The sequence below is a fragment of the Oncorhynchus keta genome, chromosome 19 (assembly GCF_023373465.1).
Source record: "Oncorhynchus keta strain PuntledgeMale-10-30-2019 chromosome 19, Oket_V2, whole genome shotgun sequence".
Classification (NCBI taxonomy): domain Eukaryota; kingdom Metazoa; phylum Chordata; class Actinopteri; order Salmoniformes; family Salmonidae; genus Oncorhynchus; species Oncorhynchus keta.
The window spans coordinates 36,616,879-36,632,022 of NC_068439.1; the positions used below are offsets into that span (position 1 = coordinate 36,616,879).

Consider the following 15,144-nt stretch of genomic DNA (forward strand, 5'->3'; position numbering starts at 1 on the left):
CTGGCGCAGTCCACGAGGAGATGAACTGCAGTACTTAATTCAGCTTGTAGCCACACCAGATAGTGGTTGTTATTTTTTATTTTGACCCCCCTCTTTGTTCAGGGAAAAATTATTCAATTTCTGTTGACGCAGTTGACAGTGAGAGGACGTTTATTTTTTTTGCTGACTTTGTCACTACCTTTGGTTTCTTCCCCAGTAGTCATTGTTTCTGTACCTGTTTCATGTCGGTGTGCTGTTCGTGTTTCGTGCTTTGTTAATTTATTAATTACATTTTTCACTCCCTGAACTTGCTTCCCGACTCTCAGCGCACTCGTTACACAGTTACACAGATGACCTTTATGAATCATGAAGCAGTTGTGTGCTTTTTTGTATTACATAAATTATTCAAAATTCACAAAGTTAGGCTATGTTAGTTAATAAATATAATCTCATAGAACAGAACGTAATATCTCTTAATGCCTGTGTTTACCACATCATTTATTTCCGGCATTTATCCTTACAAAAACGTCATTCATTTTCCCCATAGACTTTGTCCAACGAACACCATGGCGAAGTTGGTTATTTCTCTCAGGGTGGTCACATGGTGTGTATGGAAACAGCAGCGGTGTTTTTGTGCGTGCAAAACTGGAAACTCGGAAATTGCCGACTTTCGAGTGTTCAAGACAACAGGGAAATCGGGGGAAAACTTGCTCCTATTGGGAAAAATCGTTTTGAACGGTCATCCAACTCTGAATTCCAAGTCGGAAACTCGAGCATCTATCTAGAACTCTGACTTTCAGACCTGAATATCACTGTTATCACGGTTTCACTGTTGTTTTGAACGAGGCATATGCTATGCTATCTCAAAAAGTAAGCAGAAACAGAGTAGGTTACAATTTGAACATGGCTTTGCTTTGAACCTTTAAGTCCATTTTTAGTCATCCATCTGTCACCCTATAGTCCTTTTCCCCTTTGCCAACCGTTTTTGAACATCAACAGTGACATGACTTTACTTTCAATTTCGACCATAACCTTGAATACGTTTGTCCTCCTGGTATTTGGTGACGAAGTATCTTTCTGATTTCCTATTGGGTTCCTACAATTAATAGGGTAAACAGAAGAGCCGTATAAATTGGCCTCGCTTGGACAGAAACACATTTTCACTGGTTGTGTCCTTAACGGTGCTGAAGTTTGGTGGAACAAATCAGTAATGTAGGCAATTTAAATTGTAATGCAGTTTAAGTTGGCGACAGTTTAAATTGTCTACATTACTGAATTGGATACAAACTGTTCCCGAATTCGGAAAACGTTAATGAAAACCAGACTCATCGGCGCCATGAAGACATATTTTATTCTCCTCTTTTGTATTCATGGAGCTTTATCAGGTCAGTGATTTCCACATTATTGTTTAGTATATTTGTATTATTGTTTGATTTTTTTGTAGGATATGTACACGTGACTCATACCATTTTAAACGCTGATGTGTTATTTCAAATTAAAAACATGACAATTTTGTCGTCCGCCGACGGCCTTAGAATAAACAAACAAGATGAGTTAGAATAAAATAACAGCATCACTCGATAAAACAAACACAGTATAGTAAATAAACGTGAATTCCATTATGTCCAACAATGCGGAGGCAGGCTGTTGACTCATATGCTATAATGGCTGTGAAGTGCATGTATCAGTTTCGAGCTTAACCTTAAGTATATAGTTTGCCCTGGTGTTTGGTGACGCGCAGTCTGTTCTATGTTACTATAGGCCTGGGATTGGCAACTTTGTTGTGGTCACGAATCAATGGGCTGGACATGGGCTAATTGAGTGAATATGCCATAACTGCCATAACAAGAGAACTGTTGATGCACAACCGAATTTCGAAATTGCACCTTGTGTATTCTACTATTCGAACAAAGCAACAGTCATTTGAGACCCCACTGTAATTGATTCCGAGGGCCTTCAAAAGTTGTAAAATGTTGTTTTTTTTGTTGATGTTTTAGATTTAATTAGGATTCCCACTAGCCGACGCCAATGGCGACAGCTCGTCTTACTGGGGACCCGACACATAACGAAAAATACTTTACATCCACGCTGCATGTTGTTTTAAATGTATGTGTTACACATGTCAGTCAGTACATGCACAGAAAAAGTAGGTCACATGGGTGAAGTTGCTCTTTTATTTGTTTTTTAAACCAGGTTTGGTATTCACATGCCTTAATGAGATTGGAGTTTCATGCAATCGTGGCTCTGTATAATAATGTATGTTTCCTTGAATTGGTTCTGGACCTGGAGACTGTGAAAAGACCCCTGGTGGGATGTGTCAGTGCTGTGTGAATTAACAATGCAAACCATTTGGAATTTTCAACACATTGCTCCTTATAAAAACAAGAAGTGATGCGTAGTCTTTCCTCAACTCTTAGCCAAGTGAGACTGGCATGCATGGTATTGATATATTAGCCCTCTGATTACAATGAAGAGTAAAATATGTCACTCTGTTCTGGGCCAGCTGCAGTTTAACTAGGTCCTTTTCAGCATTTGACCATATGACTGGACAATAATCAAGATAAGATTAAACTAATGCCTGCAGGACTTGCTTTGTGTAGTGTCTCTTTATTACAGACGGACCTCTCCCCATGTTTACAATCATTGATTTTACACTGAACCAAAATAACTGCAACAATTACAAAAACGTGGTTACACGTGGTCTGCGGTTGTGAGGCCGGTTAGACATACTACCAAATTCTCTAATGACGTTGTGGTAGAGAAATTAACATTAAATTCTCTGGTAGACATTCCTGTAGTCATCATGCCAATTGCAAGCTCCCTCAACTTGAGACTTCTTTGGGATTGTGTGACAACTGGACATTTTAGATACCTTGTGCTGTGGACAATAAAAGGCGTCATTTGTAATGCTCATGCTATTTATTCAGTTTCTTGATATGCCACACCTGTCAGGTGGATGGATTATCTGGGCAAAGGGGAAATGCTCACTTGTGCATATGGAACATTTCTGGGTTATTTTTATTTCAGCTCATGAAACATGGGACCATCACTGTACATGTTGGGTTTATATTTTTGTTCAGTGTGTGTATATATGTTTTGACCATGGTGTTACCTTACAATGTAAGCTGTCAAGTAATTTAGTCTTCTCAACTTGCTAAACAGCCACACCATTCATTACCAGATTCAGCTGAGGTCTAGAACTTAGGCAATGATTTGTACCAAATGCAATTCTCTTTGTTTTAGATATTCAGGACTAATGGCCACCCATTCTAAAACGGACACTCTTTGTTTAGGGTTGCAGTGACTTCACTAGCTGTGGTTGCTGACGCGTATAGGGTTGAATCCTCAGCATACATCGACACACAGGCTTTGTTTTAATGCTAGTGTCAGGTCCATTGGTAAACAAAATATGAAAAGTGCCAAGAGCACTGCCCTGCGGTACACCAAACGTTACATGTTTAACATTAGAGAAGCTTACATACAAATTAAAAAACTTATATGTTCAATTAGATGACATAAGTCTTCTTTTTTTAAACAGTTTATCAACAATTATATCAAAGGCTGCACTGAAATCTAACAGTACAGCTCCCACAATCTTCTATTATCAATTTCTTTCCACCTGTCATTTGTGTCAGTGCTGAACATGTTGAGTGCCCTTTATAGGTTCTGTATAGTTCTGATCAAATACATGAATAAAATCCTACACCTACAGTAGGGATTATATATATATATCTCAATAGGTTTGCATGTCATACTTAAGGGAAAGGGGGATACCTAGTCATTTGTACAACTGAAATGTGTCTTCCTCATTTAAACCAGAGGTACGGGGAGCTGCCATATTCAACATCCACGTCTTCGGCGTATGATGGTACTCCAAAAATACTGTTATTTTTAAAATTAATTATTGATTGATTGAGGAAGGGTTAGTAGTGTTTGTTAAAGTGGTGCCATAATATCAATGAAGGTTGGCTAGCGCTGACATTGTTATTGCTTCTCTTAAAGGCGGTCTGCATGCTTCCCATCCTAAAGTTTCTGCATATATTATGACTACATCTTGATGTTTTTTGCTTCGGCAAGTGATTTTTCAGGTCTTCATGTTCACAATTCTTTTGAGGCAAGCCAATGTTCTGTATAGTGGCTATGGCGCCTCAAGATGGACAATGTACTATTGCGCTTTTTCCCCCCCATTTCCTTTTCAAGCAAAGGTCTTTTCAAGGGAGTATGCGAGGCACAGACGTTCACTTAGCCTAGCCGAGAACATGCATATGCACACTCATTAATGTTCCATGTACAGTACCTTAAAGCACCTTATCTGTTACAGTGAAACATTCCCTGCGCTACTTCTACACAACCTCTTCAGAAATCCCAGCCTTCCCTGAGTTTGTGGACATGGGGATGGTGAATGATCAGGTCATTAGCCACTATGACAGCATCACGAAGAGGAAGGTCCCCAAGCAGAGCTGGATGGAGACGTTTTTTGACCAGCAGTATTGGGATAGCACCACAGAGAACCTGAGAGGTGCAGAGAGCGTTTTCAAAACCAACATTCAGATAGCACAGAAGCGTTTCAATCAAACAGGAGGTGAGCTTCAGAGACCCCAGTCTGTGTGATCGTACTGTGTGACTACGTTTTGATATCATTTAAATTACTCAATGCGGAAGTCGTATGGTTTTGTGTGTGTGTGTGTGTTCGATGTGAGTGCTGTGTAAAGAAAGTGTTTGCATGTCAGTATTTCTAAAGTAACCTCTCTCTCAGGCATACACATTAGCCAGGACATGTATGGCTGTTCATGGGATGATGAGACAGGAATCACAGAAGGGTTTCACCACATTGGATATGATGGACAAGACCTCCTGACATTTGACGTGAAGACAGCGACATGGATTGCCTCAGTCCCGCAGGCTCTCCACTCCAAAATGAAGTGGGAAATGGACCTGTCTAGCATTGAGAGCAAGAAAAGCTACCTCACCCAGGATTGCATTGAGTGGCTGAAGAAGTACCTGGACTATGGGAAGACTACTCTGCAGAGGACAGGTACAGAGACAGGAGATTATATGAATTTACAGCCAGAAAAGTGATATGATATTGTGTATTTTTATTTACATTTCCGTACTGCACGTCATATTCAAGTTCTTCTTATTTATTTGTATCTATTGCTGTTCCGCTCCCTGTAATTGTTTCTCATCACTATGCCTGTATGTCTCTTCTTCCCCCTCTCTATTTTATTCTCTCTCCAGTCCCTCCCTCAGTGTCTCTGCTCCAGAAGACCCCCTCCTCTCCAGTGACCTGCCACGCTACAGGTTTCTACCCCAGTGGAGTCATGGTGTCCTGGCAGAAAGATGGGCAAGAACAGCATAAAGATGTGGAGAATGGAGAGACTCTCCCGAACGATGATGGAACCTTCCAAAGAAGCGCACACCTAACAGTGATGCCTGAGGAGTGGAAGAACAACCAGTATCAGTGTGTGGTTCAGGTCACTGGTATCAAGGAAGACTTCATCAAGGTTCTGACTGAGTTAGATATCCAGACCAACTGGGGTAAGAGGGAGAAAGATTTATTTTTTTATATACACTATACATAACCCTCGTACCAAATATTCCTAATTTAAGTTTACTCACCTGCTCAGGAACACTACCTTTCTGACCACATGTTCTCATTGACCTCCTGAATTTTTATTGATGTTGCTTAGAGTTCATTTTAGATCCAAATGTACTATCTAGCACTGTAGTCTGAATGCTCTGTTCTGATTACAGGTGACCCAGCCCCCAACATTATCCTCATCATTGGAGGGGTGGTAGCTCTCCTGGTCGTTGTTGTTGTTGGGGTTGTCATTTGGAAGAAGAAGAGCAAGAAAGGTGTGAGGAGTGAAAGACCTCTTTCTATTGTCATATGTAGGATACACTGTCATCTTAGACATTATCAGCTGTGATTTACTTTAGAGGTAGTAGTCATAGTACTGGTTTACAAGTAATCGTATTGTACAGTGTAGTTAGTGATGGTGGTAGTATGTTTGAATTGACCTGTTTAATGTAAATAAAGAGTCACTTTGTCACTCATGTTGTGATGTCTGCAGTAGAAATACAGGATTCAGAATAATGTCAAACATGTTCTCTTGTAATATTCCAACAAATAAGAGTCCATAATAACACAACGTTTATCTCTGTTTCAGGCTTTGTTCCAGCCAGCAGTAAGTGGGGACCTTCATGTTGTTTGCTATTCTGAAAATATCAGACTTTTTGGTTTTGTTTGACTGGATCCATTTTAGAATGTGGATATCTATTTTTCCTTGTAGATTGTGATGTGGGTTCAATCTTCATCTTAATGTTAATTGATGTAGCTACTTAGTTAATATGGAAGGTTTTATTTACCGTGAACCATGCATTAGGAACTTGGTAATGAACCTGAACTCATTATCTTGCAATCAGTCTCTTTCTAACATTGGTGTTTTATTTCTGTTTTTAGCTTCTGACATTAACTCTGAGAACTCTGGGAAAGGTCTCCTGACGATTTGAGAAACCTCTGCACTTCTGTAACATCAGAGTAAGTCACTTAAGGTGTGCTCATATTAATGACCAAACTATAGATCCAACCACTACCACACTGGAACATACTGCTACTGTTTGAAATGTGTTTGTGTGTAACCTCTCTCTTCTCATGTGTTTTTAGGAGCTGAAGGTGGTATTTTTCTTTCTTTTTGGGCGAGTAGGTTCTGTAGAATAAGTTGGTAATGGGTCAAGTTAAACAACAACTTTTTTGTGTTTGTGCTTTATACATTATGGATGCTCTACACATAAAGCAATGATCTACCAAATCTTATGCAAGTCACATATTCTACAAGTGGAGGAGAGATTGACTTCATCACAGCTTTTATTTATGAGAGGTACTGACTTGTTGAATGCACCAAGCTGTCTGTCTAAGCTACTTGCACATCTCGGACACCATGCATACCCCACAACACTGTCTGTGTGGGTGGACCTTTTCAGTTTGTTCGTGATATGTACGCTGAGGAACTTATCTAGATAAAAATAGGTTTTGAACAAGTCATTATTCCAAATGGCGTCTTTATGTGTGAAACAACAAACAACTTCATATCAAATTTTGTAACCCTAAAGACTAATAGATCCTATTCAACTTCTAATCTCATTTGAAAATGGCTTAATATGTTTTTCATATCCAATCATCAGATGAAATCAGCTGTCTTTTCAATAGAAAATATCATGTTTTTCATTCTTCCTGAGTTGGAATGTCACAGAATTTCCTGATTGTTTTGCGAAATGCAGAGAAACAAAGTGTCAAGATGGCTTCTATAACCTGAGACTATCTGATAAACAGGCTATGGCCTCTGCTTTGTCCTTCTTTCTTCCTGGGGTATGTGCCAAATGCCTGTTTTCTGTTGACAATGACAATAGCAAAGTCTATGACAGGGTCAGATATTTATTTTACCACCCATTGTTTGTTAGGATTGTGAGTAGGGTAATCTGATCCAAGATTTGTGATGAGGCAACTTTTATTTTTTAATTTTTTATTATTATTATTTTTTTTGCATTTTCCCCACTAATGGTTAAGGGTAGGGGAAGCTGATCCTAGATCTGTACCTAGGGGAAACTTTACCATGGAGCGACAAAGACACCCAAAAGTCATGTCTCATCAGGTGATTCCTCTCAAACAGTGGTGAGAAGAGTTAATCTACATATAGATGACACTGATATTGTTCATCCTTCACTGTAGGCCTATTGGACTGATGGTTTGTCGCTTTTATGATTCTTATCAGGGTTTGATTTGGTTTTCCCGTCAAAAGTACCAGAACACACTGTGGGAGTGGGCAAGAATTCAGTAACACATTTTCATTGGGGAGAGAATGAGTGTCCAAAGATGACTTGGTTGGACTTGTAGGCTTGTTACTGTAGTTATGGTCAAACAGTTTTCAGCTAGTATCCACTGGCTTTGTTCTAGTTCTTTCAGTAGCCTATAAGTCTTAAGGAAACAAAAACCCTTCTTAAATGAAAATGTGTCAATGTAATAGGCCTACGTCCCACTCGGCAGTATGGATATGAAAACATCCCCATGTGTCGGCCATCTTATGATTGAGGATAGATAGACACAAGATGGCTGCATACTGAGGCTCTTACATGAAAGGATGTGGTATTTATCTCAACACTGTTTGACACCACCTTCCTCTGTGTGTGTATGTGTGCACGCGCTGCTCGTGTGTGTGCACAGTACTTTGATTGCATTTCTATGCTGTATTATTTTATTGCTGTGTTTTTCAATGTGATATAAAACAATTTAATATCACATGGAGCTAGATCCAACATGATGCACCTCCTTCAATGGGTCACATCCAGTACGCCAAATAAAGCTCTGACCTTAACCTGAGATGCATGTAGCTCTGTTATGCCATTCTCATATTGATGCATTGTTACATTTACATTTAAGTCATTTAGCATTGTTCCACCTCTTTCACATCAAAGTGATCCTCCTCCCATGTTATTGATTTGAGTCAAGGCCATTGTCAGAACTAAACTTACAGCATCAAGTTGTTGCAAGACCTTCCTGTATTTAGGCCTACCACAATACACTTGCAGGTTATCTAAACTGGCTTGTCTTAAATGAGAAATACAGTACTTTATTGTCAATTGTCACAACGACACTGATACTGTATGTGTCCCCCCTTTATTCCAATTCATCTGATATATATATATATATATATATATATACAAAAGAATGACCTTTCAACACAAAGTAGTGAATTTCAGTGATGGGGAAACTGCAACTACATGAACCTGACAAAGATCAAGATTGCTTCTCATTCACAAGTCTGGTTATAATACAGGGTCTTTCTATAGGGTGTAAGGACCTCTCAGTGAGGTGGTGATCTCTTACTGTATGTTTCTGTTTTAAGACCATGTGTCTATCATAGACTTGGTATAATTACATTATGACTGTTAGACCATTTTCTTCTGTTTCAGATTAAATACAGTTTTCAATTAGTTTGCTTGTCTGTGTGTCTCAATCTTCTGTCTGTCTGTTCTCATTTGTCCCTGCAACATGTGCTGTGTTTTCATGACGTATTGAGACTGAAACCTACAAACTCATATCCGTTCTGAGATGATGCTGGTTGGGAAGCTGCTCTGTTTAGATACATGATCTCAGTGTAACAGAAGGAGGAATAGAACAGAGATGAACAACAGCCTCACTCTGGTGCTGATGAAAATGAATCAGCATACTCTAATGTAGACGTTCAAGGGGCATGCGAGGTAATGACATAGATATTGACATAAATAATAATTAACATTATTGATGTTGGTCATTCAACTGACTTGCCTAGTTAAATAAATGGAGAAACCCTCCCTAATGAAGATGGAACCTTCCAGAAAAACACCCACCAATGGTCAAGTGGAAAAACAACTATCAATGTGTGGTTCAGTTCGCAGTTAGTGTGATTTAAAAGCACAAACACACATATTAATATGCTTCCCATCACACTATGGGATATGTTAAATGAATGTGTCTTATCTTTATTCTCAGATATACAGGCTCAAATCGGCAGCCCAGCAGGTTGGTAGAAAAACAACTCCAAAGAACTGTTTTGTAGTAACTGCTGTTACAATGTCAAAAGCACTGACACTACTACTGTTACAATCAAAATAATTCCGGCATATAACCTGTCCTCACCCTTGTATTTTCCTACCTGGTTGTTTAGGCCCATTCAGAGTGATGAATGAAACCAGCTCCTGTGTTTGGAAAGCAGGGGTGTTTTCTATGGATACTGGAGGACTGTATTGCAACTTGAAAGCAGCTAATATTGTGTGGAGAAAGATGGACTGTGGGACAGCTGTAGCTGCAACTTACAGACCTCAGTTTGGAGGGAAGTGGAGGATAGCAACAAGCATGTATTGATTGCTATGGTCAGGATTCTACTCTTGAGAAGAGTACATTAGTCTCACATGGAGTTGGTGTCTGAGCATAAGCGTAATTATGCTAATGTTATCTGTTCAGGTAAGATTGATATATGTTGTATTAAAGATTGTATCAAACAAAATTAGGATATTTTAGATTTTCATTTAATATTCAATATTCATATTTTTGGGGGGCTGAAAATACTAGTATTGTCAACAAAACTGAGCTTTCTACCGTCTCTTTTTGTTCAGATTTTGTCAAGTTTGTGGATGAAGCAGGTTTCTGCTCTGGAAGAGTGGAGCTGAAGTCCAATCAGTCCTGGACGTCAGCGTGTGAAGCTGACTTTGACAGGCAGGATGCAGAGGTAGTCTGTCGGCAGCTTGTTTGTAGCGCCTTGTTGAGAATGTATAAATAAATAGTATGTACTCTTCTTTCTCCAGAGTCTGATGATGTGAGGCTGGTGGGAGGAGGCAGTCGCTGCGTTGGTAGAGTGGAGTGGTACCAACAGGGAAAGAGGAATATGTAGCCTGTAAAATATGGCTGGAAATTGAAGGATGTCGCTGATTTCTTTTGGTGTAGACAGCTGGACTATGGCTCCTCTGTTTCAAGACTACTTGGAAAACGCACTGAAGGGTTTGAAGTGTACTGTAATGGACCTGTGTTATGGCTGGGTGCTCCTGGTGGAGAAATCAGGCGCAGGAGAGCAGAGAGTTCTGAACAGCACACTTTATTTGGCAGGAGAGAATAACAGTAGGACGCAACTGCGTCAAAAAACCTCCAACCAAAATAGACACAATTATATAAAGTTAACAAAGTAACAATCTTTGTGTAAACAATAAACACGGAACAAACCACCGTAACATAAAACAATCCTACACAAAGACATGATGGGGAACAGAGGAATAAATACATATGATGATTGGGGAATGGAAACCAGGTGTGCAGGGAACAAGACAAAGCAAATGGATACATGAAAAATGGAGCGGCGATGGCTAGAAAGCCGGTGACGTCGACCGCCGAATGCCGCCCGAACAAGGAGAGGAGCCGACTTCGGCGGAAGACGTGACAACCTGAGCCTGCGCTCAGGGACTGTGGAAGAGGCACAGGGCTAACTTTGGTGACTCCATTAAAGGTGATCTGCTCAGGTAACACTAAAGTTATTATATTCAGCTGATTTATATACAACTTCCTTTACACATCTCACAGTTGAACTTTTATGGCTGCTTTGCTGCTCATAAAGATGAACTAATAATAATTCAAGAGCAATGCAAAGTATCACACAATGCTTTTGTATTTTCATGTAATTTCAGTCACTATAGGCCCATCACAGATGTTGCCCTGTAAGAGAGGCTGGCAAGCACTGTTACATTCTGATGTTATGGTCATATCTACAGTATATGATGAAATTAGTTAAAGTGGCGATCAGCAGTTGAAACAATAACAAAGCCACTCCCCGCCCTGTTTCTGTAAAAAAGCAGAGGGATGGGGATTGGAGAAATGTAACCACTTTCAAATTCATAGACACAGCTAGGACTGACCACCCATGATATCAAAATGTTAGTTTGACCATGTTTTGAGGCTATATCGTGTTTGTTTACATTTATCGTATTTACAAACACTGGATGTAGCAACTGCTGATTGCCCCTTTAAAGAGGTTTTTATTTTTCTGTTTTATGTATATAGATCTCCCCCATAAGCCTGATATCTCCCTGACCATCTCAATGGGAAGGGTCTCCAGGGGCCACCAAGGGACTCTAGAGGTGTTCAGGGGCCACAGCTTCACCATCCCCTGCTCCACTCAGCCACAGCACCCGGGTGTCTCCTCACGTACCCTGACACCAAAACAACCCAGACCTAGCCAGCTGTCTATCACTCTGCTGCCTTTCTCTTTCCAGCTGCAGATGACTCCCACCAAGGGAACTACAGCTGTGTTCATGGGATTTATGTTTTTTCACATCACTTCTCTTCTGAGAGTGAGCTCCTCTCCCTCACTGTCACAGGTAACGCAAAACAAACCATACTTATAACTTTGACCATTAACAGATTTTCCACAGACAAATCTGATGATTAAGAATCCCCTAATGAAATGTGTTTCTGTTGAAGTTTCTCCTCTGACAGCTTTCCACTGTTGGTGACAGCCAACTCCGCCACCTATCTGTACATCAAGGTAAAGACGTTAAAAAGTGACAAGTCAGGTGAACAAAATGTATATTTTAGAAGGCAAGTCTTGGTTTAATCTCTGAATAAATCATTTGGGATTGTATTGTACCTGATTTTTGTTTTGGTACTGTGTTTTCTTAGACCACCATGAGGCCGAAGTGAGTGGAAGGGGTGAACTTGGAGATGGTTTCTCTGAAGTCTAGAGCTGTAGTCGGACCAGGAGAGGAGAGCGCAGCCCAGGGTACAGAGTAGGGTGAAGTTGACTGAAAAGTCCAAGTGGGGTCCTTGGGATGTCCAACTCTGATGTTACCCCATTGAAATTGAAAGTTAAAATGTTTTAAATGTAGTTGAAACCTAAAACATTTAACGTTGTCAAAGGTTAAGAGTTAAGGGTTAAGGTTAGGGTTATGGTTATGGTAAGGTTTAGGGTATCGATGTCCCAAGGTTTCCGGGTGGCACTAACTGAAGTTGACCGTAGAGACGTTGACCTTAGGTCAGTTTTTTTTTTCCAGATATGATGGGACTGGTGTGGACTTGAGGGGACTTTAATTCCCATCCAATCAAATGAAATGAGTGTTACGTTTCCATTGGTGTTGCTGTTGTTATGGCTACACTCCTATTGTTGTTGTTGTCGTTGCTGCCAGACAGAGTTGGCCAGAGCACAGTAAGCATTAGACTAGCTTAGCTGAGACGTGATCATATGTCAGTGTAGGGCTAGGTTGCCCCGAGGTGCTGCTCTAATATCAACCACCAGCTGTCTCCACTGCTCCCCTCTAAACCCCACTCGACTTGAGGGGTAACTTGTTCTTACCCTGGGTAACTGAGCGCTCAAGATACAATTCCAGATACAATGCAATACCTAAATCCTAACCTTAGTCGGGTTATATCTGTGACAGTTTTTGTTGTTGTTTTAAACACAGAGATGGATAACAAAGACAGTTACTTAACATAAAGCGTTGAGTTTCCATTCATATATAGCTACTAATCACTTTGAGGAAACAAAACGGGAAAAGTCACATCAACTCATTTGAACGTTTTTTTATTTATTTAAGTGAAAGACATGATATTACACGTGACGTGATAGCCAAATAAACATGGACACGGCATTTATTACAGGAATAGTTTGGAACCACTTCCCTGTGCTCACTCAACACCTCCACCCCTTCAGTCTGGGTTAGACACACAGATGGCAGCCAATCTCTTCAGTAAATATTAGTAGCTTCATTGACTCCAGCTCAGAGGAAAGAGAAAACCCTAACAAAACGAGTGGTAGAAACCCCACCAGAGGACACATTCTGCCCACAGAGTCCAATCGTGGCTTCAGAGAGCTAAATAACCATGGCGATATTGTCTGAGCAACTGTTTGTGTGGGAAAGTGAGAGTGAGAGGACATTGTGCATATATATGTTATATATGTTATGTATGTTCCTGTGACTTTTAGCTATTTTGCTATTATTAGCATCAAATGATGTTATTTGTGTGGGTCAGTGCAAATAGTGGATGTGTGGGTGGGTTGTGTGTGTGTGTTTTGTGTTAGTAGTGCGTGATCAGTGTGTGCACGGAGGTGTGTGCGAGGGAGCTGCGTGAAGGATTAGCCCCAGTGTGTGTCCACCCGTGATTAGCCTGGTCAGTGGGCCTGTTGTGCATTCACCCAGGCCATTAGCATATTAATGCTGCCTCCCTCTTGATCTCTCTCTCTCTCTCTTTTCTCCACCCTCTCTCTTTCTCTTTCCTTTCTATAGCTATTTCCCGAGTCTCGCTCGAACTTCCTCCCTGGCAATTTTTTTCTCAACTTATTTTGTACTTCCCTTTCTCTCTGCGCTCTTTTTGGGCCCTTCGTACTTTACACATTTCTCTCTTCCTTGTTCTCTTGTGTTTCCCTCCAAAAATGTCCTATTGCCCTTTTCTTCTCCTTCTTTCTCTTCTGAAATCCCTACTTCCCTGATAATCCCAGCCTCTCGCCCCAAGCCCCGTCTCTCCCTACAATCTCCAAATCCTTTACAGTGGTCTACTTTCGCTCTCGTTTTCCCTATTATTCCGTAGCCTAACCCCTGAACTTTGCCAAACACAGGAAAATGCAAACACACACACACACACACCTCACTTCATTCATTCAATGAATTTCTCTCTCACTCTCTCCCCTTTCCTGCTAAAAGTGTGCATCTTGTGAGACCTTTTCTGAATAGCTTTGAAAGAAATAGCAACCTAGAAAACAGGGACTGAACTGCAAACCGGACACATTCAACAGTACTTAACATTATAAATGCTATTCATTTCTCCCTCTAATGACTTCCGCCTCCAAGTAGACTCAACCTCTTGTTCTGGCTCTTAACCGCCACCGTGAGCCACGTTTAGAAGCTGGAGAATAGTCGCCCAGCATGGTAAAGGTGACCATTTATACCCACACGTTTCCTTCTGTCCCTTCCATGTCTGCATTACTGGAGATTTCTGGAGGTCAGGGGCGTGATGTCCATCCACAACTCCTGGTTTCAGGGAGGCAGACACAAGAATTGCGTTTGGACAATCAGCTCCGGACCCCCCCTGGGTCAGCACATAGCAGGGATGGATGGGCAGACGTTTGTATAGACATAGGGCACAGAGAAACGTATAGGGAAATTAAAGGCCTCTGAAACCCTAACTCAACCACCCTTTCTGTGTGTTCATGACACAATGATGAACGCAGGGTCACTTTGCAGGGCAGCACCCCAAGGGCAGCAGCAATGTGACCCATACAAAAGGGCTCCCCATGGTCACACGGATCAAAGAGACAAAAGCTCCCTATGATAACTTAGTGCAGCCGAGTGTTAACACATGAGCAGCCAAGGTAAGAGCTGGAAACAAAAGTGAGAGGTTGAAACAAAAGTAGCCCCCCAAACTGAATTGCTCTATGCCACATTTGTCTTTCTAGATGAGCTGTGTCAAAACGAATAATATGGGCTGCTTTCGAAAGGCCTCAGCCATTCAATGACGCTCCATGTGCTGCTCACAATTGAAGAGCAGCCCCGCACACCCCACAAAGAGAAATAAAGTATTTCATATCCATATCTTAAAGTTAACAGTTATTTGTTTGAGTAGATACTATTGAGTAGATACTATAAAAAGGT

The 15,144-nt window shown here is 40.8% G+C and overlaps 1 protein-coding gene across 2 annotated transcripts; it reads left to right on the forward strand.

Moving 5' to 3' along the window:
* The first annotated feature begins 1,120 nt into the window (after positions 1-1,120).
* Positions 1,121-8,970, forward strand: LOC118398176 (class I histocompatibility antigen, F10 alpha chain-like). Of its 2 annotated transcripts, none has more exons than XM_035793259.2 (8): positions 1,121-1,364; positions 4,301-4,561; positions 4,736-5,014; positions 5,218-5,517; positions 5,734-5,835; positions 6,150-6,167; positions 6,443-6,520; positions 6,647-8,970. In XM_035793259.2, the coding sequence occupies exons 1-7, from the start codon at positions 1,292-1,294 to the stop codon at positions 6,490-6,492; spliced, it is 1,083 nt and encodes a 360-aa protein (XP_035649152.1). In that variant the 5' UTR covers positions 1,121-1,291; the 3' UTR covers positions 6,493-6,520; positions 6,647-8,970. The 2 variants fall into 2 exon arrangements, with proteins under 2 accessions (XP_035649152.1, XP_035649151.1); XM_035793258.2 differs by having other exon boundaries at positions 1,122-1,364; positions 6,443-6,534.
* The last annotated feature ends 6,174 nt before the right edge of the window (positions 8,971-15,144 follow it).